Raw genomic sequence first — 20323 nt, 5'->3', positions numbered from 1 at the left:
GCATTCCTACCTTGGGCTCCCTGATGAACTGTGACCTGGGAGATGTAAGCTGAATAAACCCTTTCCTCCCAAGTTGGTATTGGTCAGAGTATTTTGTCACAGCGATGAAGAACAAACTAGGACACCCAGGTTGGCTTTGAACTTGCTTTGTAGCCTAGACAAGCCTTGGAACAGGAATCCTCTTGCTTTAGGCTCCCAGTAACTGGGGTGGCCTGGGCATCTTTATTCTCTGTATGACCCATTTCCCCATATCTCCTTTGCACCCTGGGCACTCTGGGAACAGGCAGATACCTCCCAGTGCATCAGTCCAAGTCCTCTGATCCTCAGGAGGCTTTAGCTTCCAGCAGAAGCAGCAACACATCAGCTGTCACCCTGTGAGTCCCCAGTGTTGGTCCCATACAACTCAGTCCCTGCCTTTCCGAGCTCAATAAATAGAGGTAGGGATAGAGTCCTGCTCCAGGGTGGTGTCGTTGCAAGGATGGGTTTGGTGACCCGTGCCAGACTGCACGTGCCAGCTTTCACTGTCCCGGGCTCCCTCCCCTGGATGTTCCTCCAGCTGCCTGCTCAGCTCTGAGCCCTGCATGGGAGTGAGTTGAGGGCAGGACAGGGCATGAGAAGTCTGAGCAGAGGGAAGCCCTGGCCGTGCAGCACTGTGCCAGCATCACTGCCAGAACTCAGGGCTGGAGAACAAATAGCAAGGCATGTGTCCGCTTCCTCCAGGCCTTCCTGTTCACCTTCCCCTTAGAGGAGGAAGCTGCTTCTGGGTTGGAAGGCCTGCCAGTCATGAGCTTTAGGTGGCCAGAGCTCCCAGGACGAATAGCTGCAGTCAAAAGCTCAGGCAGTGTCCACTGGGGGCTGCAGAGGCTCAGAGGTGTTCACTTCTAGTTCATTCTACAGCTAAAGTTTAGCATCTGTATGTAAGAGGTTAGATAGCCGAAGCCCACGTTCTTCCCCAAGAGAGTTATCCCTCAGGCTTCTTGGGGAAGAAAGAAAGGAAAGAAGGGCAATAGGGCACTAGCCACGACCTCCGGCCTGTGAGCCACATGTGATCTCTGACCATTCTTGGCACACAGCCTTTAAAAATAGCTTTGGGATGCACTTTGCTCCGGATCCCTGGGGTTAGGACAAATCTGTTCGCTTTCCTAGCTTTCAGCCCACCTTTATTCGGTGGGGTTTGCTGAAGCAAGTCCTGTAAGTAAGTCCCACATGGGGGCCTTGGCTATGCTCACGGTTTGCAGTGTGCCTCTCAGTGAAAAGGTTTCTATTCCTCTTGATATGGCCACCGGAGGGACCACACTGCCAACATACAAAAACTTGGGGGTGAACCATATCATTAATTAGTCACCCCTCCCTCCTCCCTTCTGCCTCAGGCAGCCACCGGCATCCTTTCTCTCTCTGTGAACCTGTTCTGGGCATTTTATATCAAAGGAGTCTTACACCATGTGATCTTTTGTGTCTGATTTCTCTCAGTATATTGTTTATTCATTATTTGAAGTACTGAGGATTGAACTAGGGCCTCCCACATGCTAAGCAATCACCCTGCCATTAAACTATGTCCCCAGACCTCTTTTTACCTGTTAGTTTGAGGCAGGGTCTCAGTAAGTAACTCATAGTTCTTGTGTCCCAGCCTCCCAAGTAGCCGGGATGACAGGCCTGCACCACCAAGCCAGGCTTAACACACTGCCTCTGAAGTTCATCTTCGTGGTAGTGTGCATGAGAGCTTCATTTGTCCTTAAGACCAAACAGCCTTCTATTGTACAGATGGCCCCCATTTTGTTTATTCTGTACCCACTGATGAATAAGGTACCTCTTGTGGGCTACACTGTGTGTAGACTCTGAGCTAAGGTCAGATACGATTCCTTCTTCCTGGAACTTAGCACTGAGTAGAAAAATCCAGGTGGTGCATATGTCGTTTCTCCATTGTGTAACTGGCTGAGGTTACTTGTTTTTATGTATGTGTGTGTACAGGTTCACATGTCTGTATGTGTGCATGTGCATGTAAGCAAAGGTCAACCTTTGGTGTCATTCTTCAGGAGTCATCCATCTCGTTTTGAGAAGTGTCTCATTGGTGTGGGGTTCACCCATAGGTTGCCTTTTCACCTGTCTGTACCTCCCCAGCCCTGGACCACAAGCACACACCACCATGCCAGTCTTAAGGTTCTGGGGATTGAACTCAGGTCCTCCTGCTTGCCCAGCAGGCTGCCAGCTGACCATGTCCCCAGCCCTGGCTGAGGTTACTTAATGAACTCATTGGTTTCCTGCTTAGTTGTGACCTGAATACCAGACACAAGCAGCTTAAGGGAGGAAGGATTTACTTTGACTCATGGTTACAAAGGGTTTATTCTGTAGTTGACTGGCCACTTGTACTTGGGGCAAAATATGGCGGCAAGAGTATGTGGTAGGGACTGTGCTTTACTTCTGAGTGAACAGGAAGCAGAGAGTAAAACAGGAAAGGGTTAGGGATGGTGTCTCACCTGTACCCCCCCCCCCGGCCCCAGTCTCTGGTGACCTACTTCCTCCAGGTAGCTCTCATTTTCTTGAGTGCCCGCAACCTCCCAAAATAGCTCAGTCAGGTGGGGATCAAACTTTCAACATGGGAACCAGTTGGGAGACACTTCATTTCCCTCAAACACTTTATTACAAAGCTTGGGGCAGGGATGGAAAGTGTCTGCTGTTTTCAGTGGAAAGTTGGGGGCTGATTCACCCCTCCATCTCTGATTCTCCTCTAGGATGCATGTTTTTTTAAATAATTTATTATATTTATTTTATGTGTGTGAGTGTATTGCCTGCATGTATGTAAGTACACTTCTGTCATGCAGTGCTGCTGAGGACAGAAGAGGGAGTCAGATCCTCTGGAACTGGAGCTATGCACAGTTGTCAGCCACCATGTAGGTGCTGGGAATCAAACCCTGGGCCTCTGCAAGAGCAGCCTGTGCTCTTAACCGCAGAGCCATCTCTCTAGCCCTCAGGATACATGTTCTTAAAGATCCAGTGGCTTTCGTTACTGTAGAAGCATAAGTCAAATCTATTTGCTTTATATCTTATTATAACAGAAAAATAGATGCACGTCTCCAACCCAGAGCCCTTAGAAGAGATGTTAGCACTGTGGGGAGGACAGAGTCCTGTCCAAAGCTACTACCTGTAGTTGGGGCCCTTGGATGTCCACCTCCCACCTTGGCCCCGCTACATGAGGCCGTTTCTTCAATGCCAGTGTGGGGTGAAGGTTCAGAACCAGGCTGACACCAAAGCTCTCTGATGACCTGAGCTGGATTCTGGGTGACCAGCTTAGCTTCCTGGCTGGTTTTGTGTTGTATGGAAAGCCACAAGGCTTAATTTCCTCCTGCACCCTACTCCAGGGTTGACCAGAGCCTCAGGCTAGCCCAGAATTGTTCTCCAGACCAGCATGGGGTGGGAGGGTGGTAATGGTCCACTCAGCTTCAGTCTCTTGGGGTCACATACACAGCACATGTAGATACTCCTTTCAAGACAGACACCTTGTCACAGGTGAGTTCACACTGCATTCTCCTAGGGCCTTCCTGCTTGGAACTACCTATATCCTTTGTGATTTATCTGTTCCTATTCAGTGTGGGCTTGTCCCTGCCTCCTGGCCGCTGCCCCTTAACGCCCTACCCAGTAGCTAGCCCACTAGCACAGGTCTGTTAGCTTAGCTACTCAAGAGGCAGGAGGATCACAAGTTGAAGGCCTCCTGAGCTACAGAGTGAGTTAAAGGCCAGCCTGCGCAGCTTATAAAATAAAAAGGCAAAAAGAAGCCAGGGATGTAGTTCAGTGGGGAGCACTTGCTCATTATGCACGAGGCCCTGGTACTGGGAAAAATGTCTCTCACACTCCCACACCCCCACCCCCACCCCCAACTGCTTCCCTTGCAGGAGGTTCCCATGGTCAGCCATTCTTTGCTGAGGAACACCATCCAACACCACATGACCTGCCAGGTCATAGGTTCCTGGGAAAGTCTAAAATGCTCACATTTGCCTGGATTGTGAAGCAGAGTTGCTCTGTAAGGGAAACCCAGGTTTTTACTGCTAACTTTATTTTGAAGCTTTTGTGTGGCTTGCTTTCCAGGATGGAGTACTGTGTAAAATGTTGGGTGCTGCTGGGTGGCCAAGTGGCCCTTCTTTGTGGAGCCCTTGGCTTAACTGACGAGTTCCTATTATAGGAGAACCATCTTCCTTTCTTCCTTCCTTGTTAAGCTCACTGGGACCTTTAGGGACATTTGAGCCCCTTGTCTGCTAAGATTAAGCTGTGATCTTGACTCACAAGTGAATTTATGACCAGAGTGCCTTAGTCACCCTTGGGACTGATGAGAGATCCCACTGGGGTGACTGCTCTGGGTTGTTAGTCTCCATACAGAGGCAGACTTGACAGTTCCCTAGTCAGCCTGTGGCAGGTAGTTGACAGGCAGGCAGGATAGTGTGTGGGCAGGTCTGAGGCTATCCCTGAGGCTGCTGGGTCACCAGTGCCCCTCCACTGGACAGAGAGAGGTAGGGCTAACAAGGTGTGGCCCCCTAGAAGGAGGCTGCAGCAAAACTTGGGGGGGCATCCCAGGACAGAGGACTCGGACATTTCTGGGAAGGCACCCGGATGCGTATTTGTGCTGCTCTGGTTATGACAGATGCTGAGCCTGGAAAGTTAAACAGCCTGTTGTGGGGCTAACCCAGCTTGCCCCAGGATCTGTCGATCATCTGACAGGAAGATAAGAAAAGCAGGTGCACTGATAGGTGAGCATTCGGTTTGTCCTTGGGTTCAACTTAGAGCTTTTCCAAAGGAAGCTGGCCTTGAACTCGCTATGCAGCCCAGGCTGGCCTCAAACTCAGATCTTCCTGCCTTAGCTTCCTCAAAACAGGGATTACACACATGTGCCACCACACCCAGCTTCTAACTGCCTCTTCTTAAGACCTGCAGGATGGTTTTGCCATGGGGAGACCGTGTGTACAGAGTACCCTTGGCTTTACTGTCATGGACACAGGGCTAGGTATGGGGTTGGTCCCGAGACCCAGGACCTATAGGCCATGTCTCCCATTTGGAAAGAAAGAAAAATAACAGAAAACACGGAGACATGTTCTTGCTTTGCAGTCTTGGAGAGGTGACCTCAGTTGCAGAGCCCCTAGAGTGGCCTTGAACTCTCTAGGGACTCCTGTAAGAACAGCGTCCTGAGTCTGATTTTAGTGACCCCAACCACCCTCCTTTGTGAAGGAAGGAGGTCAGCCTAGAGACAGATACGCTGAAGTAACAACCAGATGACTGATGCTGGGTGGGGACAGACCAGGGCCTTGGGGTTTGTGTAATTTCCCCAATATAAAGGAAGTGGGCAGCAGAGCGGGGCTATGAGCACATGCCCACATGCCTGCGATTCCTCACCTGTTTGAGGATGAGAGTTCCTCTTATAGTCAGAAAAGTACCTGGGCTCACAGTCTAGCATTTGTGAGTGTAGAATTGTGGTTTGGAAATGTGTTGGAGGATGCACAGTCCTAGCAGCAGCCACTGCTGCACGGGGAGGCAAAAGCAGACTTAGTACCTGTTGGGAGGCCGGTGTTTGGCTGAGCCCTTTACATCTTTTTTTTTTTCTTTTTTTTTTTTTTTTTTTTTTTTTTTTTTGTCTTTTTGAGACAGGGTCTCCCTAGCCTGGGAGCTCCCTGTAGCTGGCCTAGAACTCACTATGTAGATCAGGCTGGCTTTGAACTCACAGAGATCCTCCTGCCTCTGCCTCCCAAGTGCTGGGATTAAAGGCATGTGCCACCACGTCTGCCCTTTACATCTTTAACCCACCAAAGCCGGATTTTGTTACTAGTCTCATTGTACAGATGCTTGAGGTGCAGGTGATGGGTGGAGCCAGGTTCAAGCCTGGACTGAGCTCCAGACCACACTCTTAACCTTATATGTTCCTCTGCTGGAGTGGATATGCAGCGGTGGCCTGTGGAGGCCTAGAAAGTACCATGCTTTGATGAGAATACAGGAACCAGAGAGCTGTGTTTCAACAGCAATAATCTTGAACATTGTCATGGGTGAGCGAGCCACTGCAGAGGGTTATGAGAAGCCTGGATACATTCATAAGACGTGCAAACTGACCTGTGATAGTCTCATAGGTTGTTTTCATATATATATACCTACATAGTAAAAATGTAAACCTGCCTGAGTAGAAAACCAGCCTCAGGAAAGGGATCACCCTGGGGGGAGCAGAACCAGACAGGGCTTGACTGGCAATTGTGCCATTTTTATTTATTAAAAACAAAACAAAGAGCTAGGGAGATGCCTTAGTTGGTCAGGTGCTTGCCAGGCAAGCATGCGGACCTGAGTTCAGAGTCCCCAGCACCCACATTTTCATAAGCCAAATGTAGTGTGTGTGCCTGTGATCCCAACACTGGGGAGGCAGAGACAGGGGAGCCCTAGAGCTCAGTGGCCGACCAGTCTAGCCAAAACGGTAAGTGCAAAGTTTGGTGAGAGACCCTTTCTCAAAAAATAAGGTGGACAGTGATTTAGAAAGATGATAGCCAGGCGTGGTGGCACAGGCCTTTAGTCCCAGCACTCAGGAGGCAGAGGCAGGTTGATCTCTGTGAGTTCAAGGCCAGCCTGGTCTACACAGTGAGTTCTCGGCCAGCTGGGGCTACAGGGAAACTCTGTCTCAAAAAGACCTCCCCCCCGAAAAAAAAGAGCCAGGTGATGTTGACCCCCCACAAAACCCCATAGCTTGAGTAGGTATACAGAATATTAATATTGCAAGTGCTAAATTGAAACTGAGTGGTGGGCATACAAGTTATTATTCTGTATGCGTGTATGTATGTGTAGATATATAATAATTTGAAATAAAAAAATTTAAGCGACTCCAGATGTAGTTCAGTCATAGAGGATTTGCATAGCATTTCAGGAGAGAAGGCTGGATTTAATCCCCAACGCCAAGGAAAAGGAAAACTTTTAAGAGTTAGGTGTGGTGGCTCAGGCCTGACATCTCAGCTACTCCGATAGCTGAGGCAGGAGGATCCCAAGGTCAAGACGTGCCTGGTCTACAGAGGGAGTTCAAAGCCAGCCTAAGTACCTTAGTAAGACCTTCTCTCAAAACGTTAAAAAGGGGTCAGGGGTGTAGTAGCTCAGTGGTGAAAATGTAAATCCATCTATTGCACTCTCAAACCACTTAACATACACACGTTTACAAATCTATGTGCATTTCCAACCCCTCAGTTACTTCCAGGATCTTCCCAGGGACCTCAGCCTATAGGCAGGACCATGGCTGGGGGTGAGAGGACTGGGTGGCATCCCCTAATTCTGTCTTTTTCTACTGGGCAACATTTCATGGGGGTGGGCAGTTCTAAAAGAGGTTGTGTTTGGGGGGATCTTGAAAAGTCTCCATGGAAGAATTCTTTTTGGTGATGGAAAATGATTTGGAGACAGAGTTTTCCTATGTAGCCCAAACTCCAGATGATCCTTCTGCCTCTGCCTTCTGAATGCTGTAATTATAGGTGTGTACCACCACGCCCTGCTAACATGTAGGAATTCAGAATCAAGTGTAAGTTGAGGCATCATGGGCCCCTTGGTAAGCACATTACTGCCTCTGGGAAGAACAGGTTTCTTAGACTGAGTATTTCACCAAGTGCACAAGGGACACTGTCACACCCCTGAAAGGTAGTGTGGGTCTTTTCTAACAGGATCAGCTCGTACAACACTAGTAAAAGTGAGTGTCGGCATGGACTTGAGCTCGTGGTTAAAAACAAATCATCAGGAGTTCAAAGGCCAGAAGCCAGTCGGTGACACCAACAGCCTGTGATTTATTAGGGGAGAGAGGCAGAGTTCAGTTCCTTCTCTAAGGAAGTACGTCACTTGCAGAACCCTGGGCAAGCCTGTGTCATCTGGAAAAGTAGGGTGAAGGGCATGGGGTTCCTTGGGGGCTTTAAGGTTACCCATAGTTGAATGTGGTAAGGAGGCCAGCTCAGGACCCCACCACGCAGGCTCCTGCCGTGCAGAATCCTCCGTTTTCCACCAACTGTGGGCCAGAGCCTGTAAAGGCTGAAAGTCAGATGAACAGTTACCATAGATAACAAGTCACTTCATGATGCCATCTCAGACCTGTGCAAAGCCCTCCCCAGGTTCTGCTAGGGCAGTCCAAACCCCCAGTAGGACTTCCTTCCTTTCCTTCATCTTCTTCCTTGTGTTGGGGTGTGAGCCCAGGCCCTCGGTGCACGCTCTACCACTGAGCTGTGTACCCAGCTCCCTTTTTCCTTCTCATTTGAGACCTGGTCTCACCGAGTTTCCCATGCTGTCCCTGAATTCATTCTGTAGCCCACACAGACCTTGAATTTGGAGTTCCTGCTTCAACCTCCTGAGTAGTCTACACCATCAATGGCTGCCTCCTGGTAGGACTTTTAAAAGCAAAGGAGGATCTTCCTAAAACAAGGGACTCTAGATAGGCTAACTAGACCTTAGTGGATGGACTTGCACTGGGGAATGTCTGGGGACATTGACTTGACACATTGGACCTTAACATAGATGACAGAGTATATGGGCTAAATTGGGGGGCAGGGGTTTTGGGAGGGTACAGGGGTATAAAGATTATTAAGATTGTTTGACATATTCTGTATAAAATACACAAATTCAATAAAAACAAATTTTGAAAAAAGCAAAAGAAGCCGATTGTGGCACCTGCCTGTGAGTTGCTGGACTTACTGTTGAGAGGAAGACGGTGAGTTCGCTCTGGTGAGACCCCGCTGCATCTCCCCCACCTTCAGACCTCTCCTCCCCTCCCTTTCTTCACCATGGGGGAAATCCTCTGAAAGGCCTGGTCCCAGCGTGGGGAGGGGACCACGCAGTTCCTGATCAAACCTCCAGGGACCCTGCAGCCTGACTGCGCCCAGCCCCTCCCCACTGCCTCAGTTTCTCTGCCCATTGTCCTGTCAAGTGCTCACCTCTCTCCCTTTGCTGGGCTCCTACCTGCTCAGGTCTCCAGGTCTTAAACTTTTAACAAAGGCCTCACACCCTCATAACCTCTGTCTTGCATGTCGCCAGCATATATTTTTAAAGAGTGGTTATATGCAGAATTGACGCACGCCTCCCACTTCCCCTGCCTAAGTTCTGGGTGCACACTTCCCCTTAGGCCCTTCCCAGCCTCTAGGCTCAGTGGCCACAGCCAGTTTATACTACTTGCCTCTAAGCACATACGACAGCCCCCGTTATCCCCACACTTCAGCAGAGACTGACCTTGACTGCTAAGGGGGTGGGGGAATCCTTGAGTCCTCTCTGTTCCTTGTTTTTTTCTAAAGAACAGCTTTACTAAGGGATAATTCACATTACACATGATTCCTCTATTTTAAAGGGTACTGTGCTCACAGAGTTGCACAATGGTCACCACAGTTACTTTTAGAACTTTTTCATCACCCCCAAAGGAAACCCTGTGTCCATTAGTGGTCAGTCCCTCACCGCCCTCCAGCCTAGACAGCCACTCATCTCCTGATGGCTCTGATCTGCCTGTAAATGTGGCCTCTTTCCAGCGTGGGCCCTCTGCTTCTGTCCTCCGCTCTTCTAAAGCCCTGAGCTGACACTGATCGCAGTTACTTATCTACTGAAAACTCTGTGGCTCCGACCTGGGCACACTCCTCATCAGGCCCTTGCCTCCTGGCACTCGCTATAACTCCTCCAGCCTTTCTGCTGTGCTGAAGCTCCAGGAGGCTCCCTGGCTCCATACCGACCTCCCAGATCCTCACATTCTACACCTTCTCCTATGTCCTCACCCCCCACCACCACCTCCTGCCTCCCTGCATCTCCCTGTCTCCCGACACTTCACGTTCAGGCACCTTGTCATATGACCTAACTTCTTCATAGCTCTTCATGTCTTCCCATGGTTCCTCAATCTCCACATATTTCCCCAGACCTCACAGCACCTCACACCTCCCCACACTTCACACTGCTTCACACCTCACACTTCTTCCCACCCTCCCATATTTTATCATGCCACTGGTGCTTATTTAGGGGATGCCTGTCTGTGTGACCCCAGGGAAGGGGCCAGCCTTTCTTTCCACAATTCTTGAGAGGTACCCAGGGCCTGGTGCCCATCCTGTACTCAGAGTCCTTTGCCCTGTCCATGTGAATTGTTTCCTGAATCTCTTATTGAATTTGTTCCTTAACTTCTTAGTTGGTCAGTGTCTTCTCCTTTATGTTTTTTGTGTATCTGTTTTCACTTCCATCAGGGCGTTGGGCCCTCAACAGCACCGTAAAATACAAAGGAGCAATTAATCTTTGTCTGCTCTCCCCAACCTTTCTCTGCTCTCAGCTGAGCACTGCCAAGGTCAGTAGGAGCCAGTGCAGAATAAGAGGTCCCAGTGGCCAGCCAGAGAGCAGGAGATCACTAAAGCTCTGCGTGCTCTTCAATCTTTAATGAAACCTTTAATGAGGGTGTGTGCAGGCCAGCTTGGATTTAGTATTATTATTTCAAAATGTGAGATGCATATGTCTTTTAATTCATGAGGATAAAATTTATGCTGAATTTATATTTACATATGTATTGATATTACATATAATGTATGTAATAAAGTATGCTATCTAAAATCAGATCTTATTTACATCACTTACGTTATTTCAGTTTCAATAGCCAGGAATTCAAGGAAGAGTTCTGAGCATGGCCTGGCTGAAGTCAAGATGTACTTGTCACACGTTATGGAGGGTGGGTGAGGCTTTTGAAAACCATGGTCAAGGGGCTGGAGAGATGGCTCAGCAGTTAAGAACACTGGTTGTTCTTGCAGAAGACCCAGGTTTGACTCCTAGCACCCACATGGCAGTTAACAACTGTCAGTAACTCCAGTCCCAGGGGATCTGATAGCTTCTTCTGATCTCTGCGGGCATTACATGACATGGATGCTCTTACCTACATGCAGGCAATACATGCATACACATAAAAAATAATAAAATTTAAAATAAAAAAAAACATGGTCAAGGCTTTTGTTTTGATGTGTGGTCACCATAATTGTTGTCCTTGGAGAATCACAGTGATTGTCCCATGTTAGATTGGCTTTCATCACACATGACGTCTTCTCTCCAGGCCAGGATGAGCCCTTAGTGATGACGTGAGTTAGGATGGGTGAGTTAGCCTCATCTTTGCTTGTGGAGGAGGGATGGAGGCTCTTCTACTAAGGGCATTCACATTCAGGGCCTAAAGCATGGACATCATAGTTAATGTGCTCTCCCTATTTGTTGGTAATGTTATTGCTGCTGCAGTGAACATCTCATCTGCACTTAGTTTCCCAAAGTCTGTTCCCGGAACAGTGTTGCATTAGGAAAAGTGACTGGTTAAATAAATTTGGAAAATTGCTGTAGACCATGTTTCTCTTGAAGACTGACCTTATAGTAACATTTTAAGGCTCTGAGAATTCTACAGGGAAAAGAATATTTTCTGGGCCAGCCAGATGGCTCAGTGCATAAAGGTACTTGCTGAGCTCGATGACATGAGTTTGATCCCTGGGACCCACATGATCGAAGAGGGGAACTGACTTGTGAAAGTTGTCCACCAACCTCCACGTGCACACTGTGGAATATGTGTACCCCCAAACAAATAAATAAATGTAATTTTTAAATATTTCTAAATTTATTTGTTCACATGAGCAGTTTCCAGTAATACTAACTATTGATTACCAGTTCTGTTGGAACAACATGACAGATTCTATCTCAGTCAATTCTTACAGGTGCCATCGTTAGGGTAATGTACGTAAATGTTTACAGGGCTTGTGTGATAGAACTGGGGAACCCTGTCCTTTACTGGGGTTTTGGAAAGGACTTTTTCAGGAGTCTCAGATGGGGCTGTCTGGCCCACCTGACTCCATTCAATGTGTCTTTCCACCACTGAAAGTGTGCAGGCAGACCTGTGGGGCCAGGGACGTAGGAAGCAAAGAAATAGGAAGCAAATAAATATTCTTGTTTTATTGTAAAGTACAGTTGGTAGATGGGCTGCATTGCTCATGGGAATATTGGGCCATTTTTGGATCTCTTGACTGGGGACGTCATTCTGTAGGTACTAGACAAAAGAGATGCAGCTTTGGCCGAGGCTGGGAGTGAGCTGGGATCCCATAGGACCCATCGGTTGACTCCAGGCTACTCATACGCTCTCCCATGTTTTTGTGCCTAGGCTACACCTGTAGCAAGTGGCTCAGTCTGTGGCTGAGCCCACAGCCTGCAAGTCTGCTGTCTGCTCCCACCAGCCACAGCTCAAGTCTTTTTTGTAGTTCTTTGTGTCTGGGCCCTTCTTCTCCAGGGGCACTGAGCACAACCCACTGAAGGCTTGGCTGCTTTTTGCTTTCTCTTTCCTGACAGCATCATGCAGGGCGCTGAGCCCACTGGATGGGGCCAGTCCCTTGTGCCCTGGCTGTCTGCATCTGCAGAGGCACCATGGGTGGGGCCTGTAGCTTCATGATGAAGCCACCAGGGTGTTAGGAATCAGGAAATGATGTGTCGCACCAAGTTACACGTCTTGAGTGAGCCAGCTGTGCACAACAGAAAAACAAAATTGTGTATTTCAGTGACAAGCTCAAACACTTTTCTTTTGAGATAGGTTCATGCCTTGAACTTTGATTCTCCTACCTTAGTCTTCCCAGTCTGGAATGATGGAGGTGTGCTTGCTTTGAAAACAGTCTTTAATGTAGTTTCTTTTCCCCTCACTTTGATATCCTGCCTTTTGTACTTTTGTTTCTCTGTAGCACTGGGAGTTGAACCCAGGTCCTGGCTCACCTTAGGCAAGTGCTTTCCCACTGAACTGTGTCCTCAGTTCTCATTTTATTTACTGTTTTGAAACACAGGCTCACTAAGTTTCTGAAGCTGACCTTAAACTCACTTTGTATCCGCAGAGTCCTCGTACACTTTTTATGTCAGCCTCCCAAGTGCTGGGGGGATAGATATGTGCTGCCAAAACCATTTCAAACACTTTAAAAGTAATTTTCTTTTCTTCACTTGGATATCTTTAAAATTTTTTAAAAAATATTTTATTTTTTAAATTTTATGTGTATGAGTGTATTGCCTGCATGTATGTAAGTGCACTCATGCATGCAGTGCCCGTGGAGGTCAGAAGAGGGCATTGAATCCCCTGGAACTGGAGTTATGGATGGTTCTTAGCCAGCCACCATGTGGGTGCTGAGAATTGAACCCAGGTCCTCAGTCAGTGCTCTTAACCACTGAGCCATCTCTCCAGCCCCCACTTTGATATCTTTAAAAAGCTCACGATTATTAAAAAAAAAAAAAAAAAAAAAAAAACAAGATTCTCAAGAACTAATTAAAATGAGGAGCTGGAGAGATGGCTCAGTGGTTATGAATAATTGCTGCATGTCCATAGGACCTGTTTGGTTCCCAGCACCCACATCAGGTAGCACACAACTGCCTTGCATCTCCAGCCGCAGAGGATCTGATGCCCTCTTCCGCCCCCTCAGATACCTACATACCCGTAATACACACACACACACAAACACACACACGCACACACAAATAACAAAACTTTAAAATTAGAACAGTATTGTTACTGCATAGATCAGTATTGTATTTGGATGGACTTCCTTTTACTTTGTTATTTATTATGGTTTATTATTTATAGTAAAGAGACCTCACTGTGTTGCTCAATCTGGCCTCAAACTGCACTCAAGCAATCCCCCTGCCTCAGCCTCCTGCATAGTCGGACAGTAATTGTGCATTGCCACACATGGGGCTTAGTGTTACATTTCATAACAAAACTTTGGAGCTATGCACTGGTCTAATTCTTATTCCTAAGAATTTTGGGTAGTATTTCTCCTTATGGTGGCAAGAAAGGCCCAAGGTGACATGATCAGCCTAATGTCATGGGGCAGATGGTCAGGGAACCTTTACAGCAGGTCACTGCACTGTCCCATCAATGGTGCTGATTCCAGAGGATGAAAAGTTTCATGTATTTGTGATGCAGTTGCTACCTCCCAAAAGGGCTTAAGATGGAGACAAAGCTCCTGTCAGACTCCAAGTCATTCTTCTCTTATGATTGGCAGGATGGCAGGCCACTGGTGAAGCTCTGGGAGGCTATAAAAGGGGAGGTACTTCCTTTAATAACTGTGGAAATGACCCTTTCTACCACTCCATGATTGTTTGGTTTTGGTTTTCTACGGGCTGCAGGCCACTGGAGTTTGAGGTGGGACTCAATCAGGACTGTCTTTTGCTCTCTGGGGCCATAACCTCACCCTGTGAGAAATTCAACCTGCAATGTTCTAGAGTAACCAGTCCAGTCCGATAACTGTGTAGTTCAAAGGCATTTTATTACCTTAAATATGCTGCTAGGGTTGAGGCTTGGAAGAGCCATCAAGTCTCATTGATGGCATGCCAGGTGCATTGGTTATCTCAAGTGTGTGTCTGTGTGTGTGTGTTGTGGAAATTGTTACTCAGGTACCACCCACCTTGTTTTCTTGTTTTGCTTTGTTTTTTTTTGTCTTTTTGAGACAGGGTCTCCCTGTAACCCCAGCTGGCCTGGAACTCACTATATAGACCAGGCTGACCTCAAATTCACAGAGATCCACCTGCTTCTGCCTCCCGAGTGCTGGGACTACAGGTGTGTGCCACCACTCGGGACTTTGTTTTGAGATCAGGTCTCTCACTGGCCTGGAGCTTGCCAAGTGGACAAGGCTGGCTGGCCAGCAAACCCCAGGGATTCCAGGATTCTCTCTACCTCCCCAGTGCTGGGATTATAAGCATGTGCCACTATGCCTACCTTTTTTGTGAGTTCTGGGGCTCAAACTCAGGTCTCTATGCTAACACACTTTACTAAGCTGTCTCCCCAGTCCCAGAAGAGAATCTTAAAATAAGAGGAATACGTGGCTGTAGAAAATCAGCATCACCTTTACCTTCGTTTTGTTTTGTGGGTTTTTTTTTTTTGTTTTGTTTTGTTTTTTTATTTTTGAGACAGGGTCTCCCTGTAGCCCCAGCTGGTGTGGAACTCACTATGTAGACCAGGCTGGCCTCGAACTCACAGAGATCCGTCTGCCTCTGCCTCCTGAGTACAAGTGCTGGGACTAAGGCCATGCGCCACCACACCCATTGTGTTTTGTTTTTAAACCATTTTAGACATTTTGAAACACATTTATTTTGAAAATCTAAAATTACATATACAATTTAATAAAAAAATTTGTGTAATAAGCATTCACATAAAATGTGGGCTTTTTTAAAACTTTTAAAAAAACTTTATTGAAAATTTCATACATGCATATAAGGTGTTTTGATCAAATCCACACCCACTCCCTCCCCTCCAACACCTCCCATATCTCTCCATCACTTTTTTCTGACAACTTCACGTACTCTTTCTTTAAAAATTTTATTTATTTTTATTATTTTTATTTTATGTGTATGAGTGTATTGCCTGCATGTATGTGAGTGCATCCGTGTCGTGTAATGCTGCGGAAGTCAGAAGAGGGCTTCAGATTCCCCTGGAACTGGAGTTAAGGACAGTTCGTAGCTGCCATGTGGGTGCTGAGAAGCAACCCAGGTCCTCTGCAAGAGCAGCCATTGCTCTTAACCGCTGAGCTATCTCTCATCTGAGCTTTTGACTACTCTTAGCATTCCCCCCTCTGAAGAGGTAACCCTAAAATCTTTTAAGGATTAGATACAAGCTCCCAAATACTTTTGTCATTTTTGGCCTTTGCAACAGAGTATGTTTCTAAGAGGCCTAAGGACATTTTGACTTCTAAAAGCCAAGAAACTGGCTATTTTTCTTTGGGGTCTTTTTACCCTAACTGCCTAGCCAATTCCTACCTCCTATTATCACACCATCATCTGAAGGGGTTACCCAAATTGCCAATAGGGAATCAGAATGCAGACTGCTCTCTCTGGCTTCTTCCATGCTGAACAGCGATGCAGGGTGAGGCAATTGGAGTACCCCTTCAGTGGGTCTATCTAAAAGACTCCCAAATTGCATAACTCTTATCTGTAGGGGAAAAGAAAGTCCTTGAATCCTGACTAGGAGACGTGAAGGAGAAGTAAAGGCAAGAGTAGTTAGCATTATAAGTTCTAGACAGGGAACTTGAAAAAAAGTCAGAATAGGGCAAATTTCAAATGTTCACACGAAAGTCCATTGGGATTTATTTGGGCCAACTGTATGGTCTTAAAAACCCAAAAGGAAAGTATAACCAAAGATTAAAGTGATCAGTATATTTCTTCAAGAGTTCAAGGGATTACAATTCCCAGATATTAGGCTTAAGTTCATATAAAATGTTATTTAGACAATTATTTCTCATGGATGATTTTGTTGCTAACCAGAAAGTGCTGCTTAGATGTAAGACTCCAAATCTTGGTCTCCAGTACTGTAGTGCCCACCTGTAGCTAAGGGAGAAAACCCGCTATTGTTCTAAAATGATGGATAAATTTGTTTTCTCCCTCTATCTAGAAGCCTTTGAGGGGGAACTGACACTGATTCTTACCACTCCAACAGCTATCAAAATACCTGAAAGCAAATCCTGGACCCATCACTCTCGAGTCCAGCCTTGGAAGACAAAAGAAAAAGGAGGAGGAACCCAACAGAGGGATGCTTTTGGAAGCTCTCGTCAAAATGTGGGCTTCTTAATAACAGAAACTGCCCCATACCTGGGTGTAAATGATGGTGACGTTTTGGTCTCTGCACATTGCGCCCCAACATGCCCTGTTTTTCTGTCATTGCAGGTGATTTTCAAAGCCAAGTCGAAATATTCTCCAGAATTACTCAAATATCGGTAAGTGCTCTAGAAGGCTGCTCTGTGAGGCAGATGGTGAAAGTGCTTATACATGAAGCCTGTTTTGCCAACGGGGATGTGTACCTGGCACCCTCTGTAAACACCCAAAATGGTCCTGCAGTGGTCCTGTTTGCCTAACACAGTGCTCTCTATTACTCATGAGGCCTGCATGTTGATAGGACTTGAAGGGTTCCTGTGGTTAAAATGTGTGTGTGTGTGTGTGTGTGTGTGTGTGTGTGTGTGTGTGTGTGTGTGGGAAAGAGAGAGAGAGAAGGTGAGAGGGAGACAGAGAGAGAGAGAGAGAGAGAGAGAGAGAGAGAGAAAGAGAGAGAAAGAGGTGGATCCCTGTGGAAAAGTGTGCGTGTGTATATAATGTGGATCCCTGTGGTTTTAAGTGTGTGTGTGTGTGTGTGTGTGTGTGTGTGTGTGTGTGTAATGTGTACATTTCCTCAAGGTTTGCCTTGCATTCTTTTTTGTTCTTTGTTTTGGGGAAAGGGTTTCATTATGTAGCCCTGGCTGGCCTAGAACTTACTATGTCGACCTGGCTGGCCTCGAACTCAGAGATTCACCTCCTTCCGAGTGCTGGGATTAAAGGCATGCAGTACCACACCCATCTGCCTTGCACTCTTGATCTTCCTCAATTCCCTGCTGTTATCACAGGTGTGCACCACCACACTTGCTGCAAACACTATATGAGATATGTGACTTTTTGGGCTGATACTGAGGCTCAGTTGTTAGAGTACTTGCCTAGCATTCATGAAGCCTTGGGTTCGATCCCCAGCACCAAATAAATCAGGTGGGATGGTTTGTGCCTGTGATCTAAAGCCTCTGGAGGTAAAGGCAGATACTGAGTCTGAGGCCAGCCTGGGCCACATGAGACCCTATCTTAAAAACAACAAACCAAAATAACAGTTTGAAACCTTTCCGTTATTAACAAGATCCCTATGTATAAGAGCCTGTTGCATTTTTTAACGATGGAGGAAGTAGCTGGGGATGAAACAGATGCATGCCATGTGTAGACCTCAGAGAGGCTCCTAAGATGTCCAGAGCTTCAGCAGAAGGAATCCTAGCAACCACATAAGCCACATGTGGCTATGTATATGCCTGTAACCCTAGGACTGTGGGGAGTTGAGACAGGATGATCACTTGGGCTTGCTGGCCATCAGCCTAGTTCCAGGTTCGATGAGAGACCGTGTCTCAGGGGTATAAAGTGAAGAGTGGCAGATACCCAATGCCATCTTCTGGCCTCTGTGTGCACATACCTGCACACTTGTGCACATATAATACACACACCAAAAAAAATCTTTATAGAAAGAGGAACTTACATGATTGGAACCCATTGATTCCCTCCAGTGGGCAGTGGCTCCTCTCTGGAGACCACCTGGTAGGTGTCAGCCGCCATCTTGAACACCTGATTCTCTCTCGGTGACTGACCAACCATACTGATCCCTCTGATCTCAAGCAAAAATGCTCCTTCCAGATGCTGGGTTGCCCAGTCCTGTCTGTCTCTTCTGTAATTTTGCAGGGAAGGGCTGTTTATCCTTTTTGTGATTTAGGTTGAAAATAAACAACTCCTGTGCAATGAACAAAATTCTATTTTTATAGCAACACTGCCTTTTTGTTCCGTTGTCCTGCCGTCCCCAGCACTTTCTACACCTACACATCTCAGCTTTTCCATCACAGCAGCAGCTACATAGGGAAAAAACAAGGTGTATAGGTATTATTCAAGTTATACAAACTCATTAAAAATAATATGGGCCAGCAAGATGGCTCTGTCAGCAAAGGCGTTTGTCACCAAGTCTGACGACCTGAGCTTGATCCCCAGAACCCATGTTGTAGAGAGAACTGACTCCCACAAGTTGTCCTCCATATGTGCACTGTGGTATGCATGCGTCCACACATAGACACACAAAAAATGAATAAAAATTATGGGCCTAGAGAGATGACTCAGCAGTTAAGAGCACTAGTTGCTCTTGTAGAAGACTTGGGTTCGAATCCCAGCACCCATATGGTGGCTAACAGCTGTCTGTAACTCCAGTTCCAGGGGATCCGACATCCTCTTCTGACATCTACAGCATTGCAAAACATGGGTGCCCTTATATACATGGAGGCAGCATACTCATACACATAAAATAAAAATAATGGCATTATTTTTTTTAAAAAATCAATTGCAACATACAGATAGAAGCTGTGTGATCACAGGCTAAAATCCCATCAGGATACGTGGGGCCAGCATTGTTTGTTGTTTTATAGTTTTTTAGGTTTTGGACTATTTGCTTTGACTTCTGTTTGAGCATTCTCTGACCCAAAAATTAGAAATCCAAAACGCTTCAAAATCTGAAGCTTTTTGAGGTATCATATTGGTGCCCAGAAATTTACAATTTCAGGGCTAGGGCGGGAACGGGGTGTAACTCAGTGGTAGAGTATTTGTCCAGGGTACACAAGGTCCAGGTTTGATCCCTAGAATTGAAAATGTTTTTAAGAGTTTCCAATTTTGAAAAACAAAAAAGAGTTTCCAATTTCAGAGCATCTCAGATTTAAAGTCCTCTACTGACCCCCTCTCTCAGTGCAGCGCCTCCCCAACCCCAGACATTATGTTTTTCCAGACAGAAATGAAGGTTCTATTGCATTTGAAATTTTGCATTCTGACCTCTTTTTTCCTTCTTTTGATATGGGAGGGATGGTTTGAGGCAGGGCTTCACTTAGCCGGGGCTATCTTGGACCTCATGGCGTAGTAGAAGTTAACATTGAACTTCTGATCCTTCCACCTCCAAATCCCCAGTGCTAAGATAATCAGCGTGTATCATGCTTAGATCATCAGTCCTGGCTTGTATTCTGACTGGTTTGTTGTATGTGTGTGTTATAGGCATATGCAGGCGTGTGGGTGTGTGTGCTCCTGCACTCGTGTGAAGGCCAGAGGAGGCTGTGAGCTGTCCTGCTCTGTCACTTCTCTCGTTACTTTGCTGTTGCTGTGATAAACACCCTGGCCATGACAGCTTATAGAAGGAAGGATTTATTTGACTTATGGTTCCAAAGGGATGAGTCCGTCATGGAGGGGAGGCCTGCGGCACAAGGGACCGGAGCAGAAAGCTGGATGCTCACATCTTCCAGCAGGTGCAGGAAACAGAAACAAACTGGAAATGGGACACAGCTGAGTCTCAAATCCACCCCCAGTGACACACTTCCTCCAGCAAGGCCACACCTCCTAAATCTCTGCAAACATTGCCGCCAACAGGGGCCAAGTTTTCACATACCCAGAGCCTATGGGGAACATTCCTCATTCAAACAACCAGTCACTGCATCTTATTCTCTGGAGACAAGGTCTCTTGCTGAACTTGGATTGAGGCTGGTGACCAGCAAGCCCAGCTCGTCCTTCTGTCTCTGCCTCCCATAGTGCTGGGGTTACAGGCACATGCACCCAGATCCAGCTCTACATGGTTCTGGGGATTTGAACTTGGGTCCTCATGCTTGCACAGCAAGTGCTCTTAACTTGCTGAGCCATCTCTCCAGGCCCGAATTCTAACTTTTAAACTTACATTAGATCATGCATATTTTTCTGAACTGTTTCATGTCTTTTATTCTGGCCCCTTTAAGATAACAAATTTGGACCTGAGTTCGATTCCCCGTAACCC

General features: G+C 46.8%; 1 protein-coding gene across 1 annotated transcript in view; it reads left to right on the top strand.

Moving 5' to 3' along the window:
• The window catches only part of Gpr137b (G protein-coupled receptor 137B), a 44568-nt gene that overhangs the window by 5937 nt on the left and 18308 nt on the right, over nucleotides 1-20323 (top strand). Inside the window, 1 exon segment of the mRNA XM_008855061.3 lies at nucleotides 16642-16691. Within this exon segment, the coding sequence (XP_008853283.1) occupies nucleotides 16642-16691 (50 nt within the window).

Source organism: Nannospalax galili, unplaced genomic scaffold (genome assembly GCF_000622305.1).
Source record: "Nannospalax galili isolate Female #2095 unplaced genomic scaffold, S.galili_v1.0 scaffold968, whole genome shotgun sequence".
In the NCBI taxonomy this organism is placed as follows: Eukaryota; Metazoa; Chordata; class Mammalia; order Rodentia; family Spalacidae; genus Nannospalax; species Nannospalax galili.
Note: the sequence above shows the minus strand (reverse complement) of the source record. Positions and strands in the feature narration are given on the sequence as shown.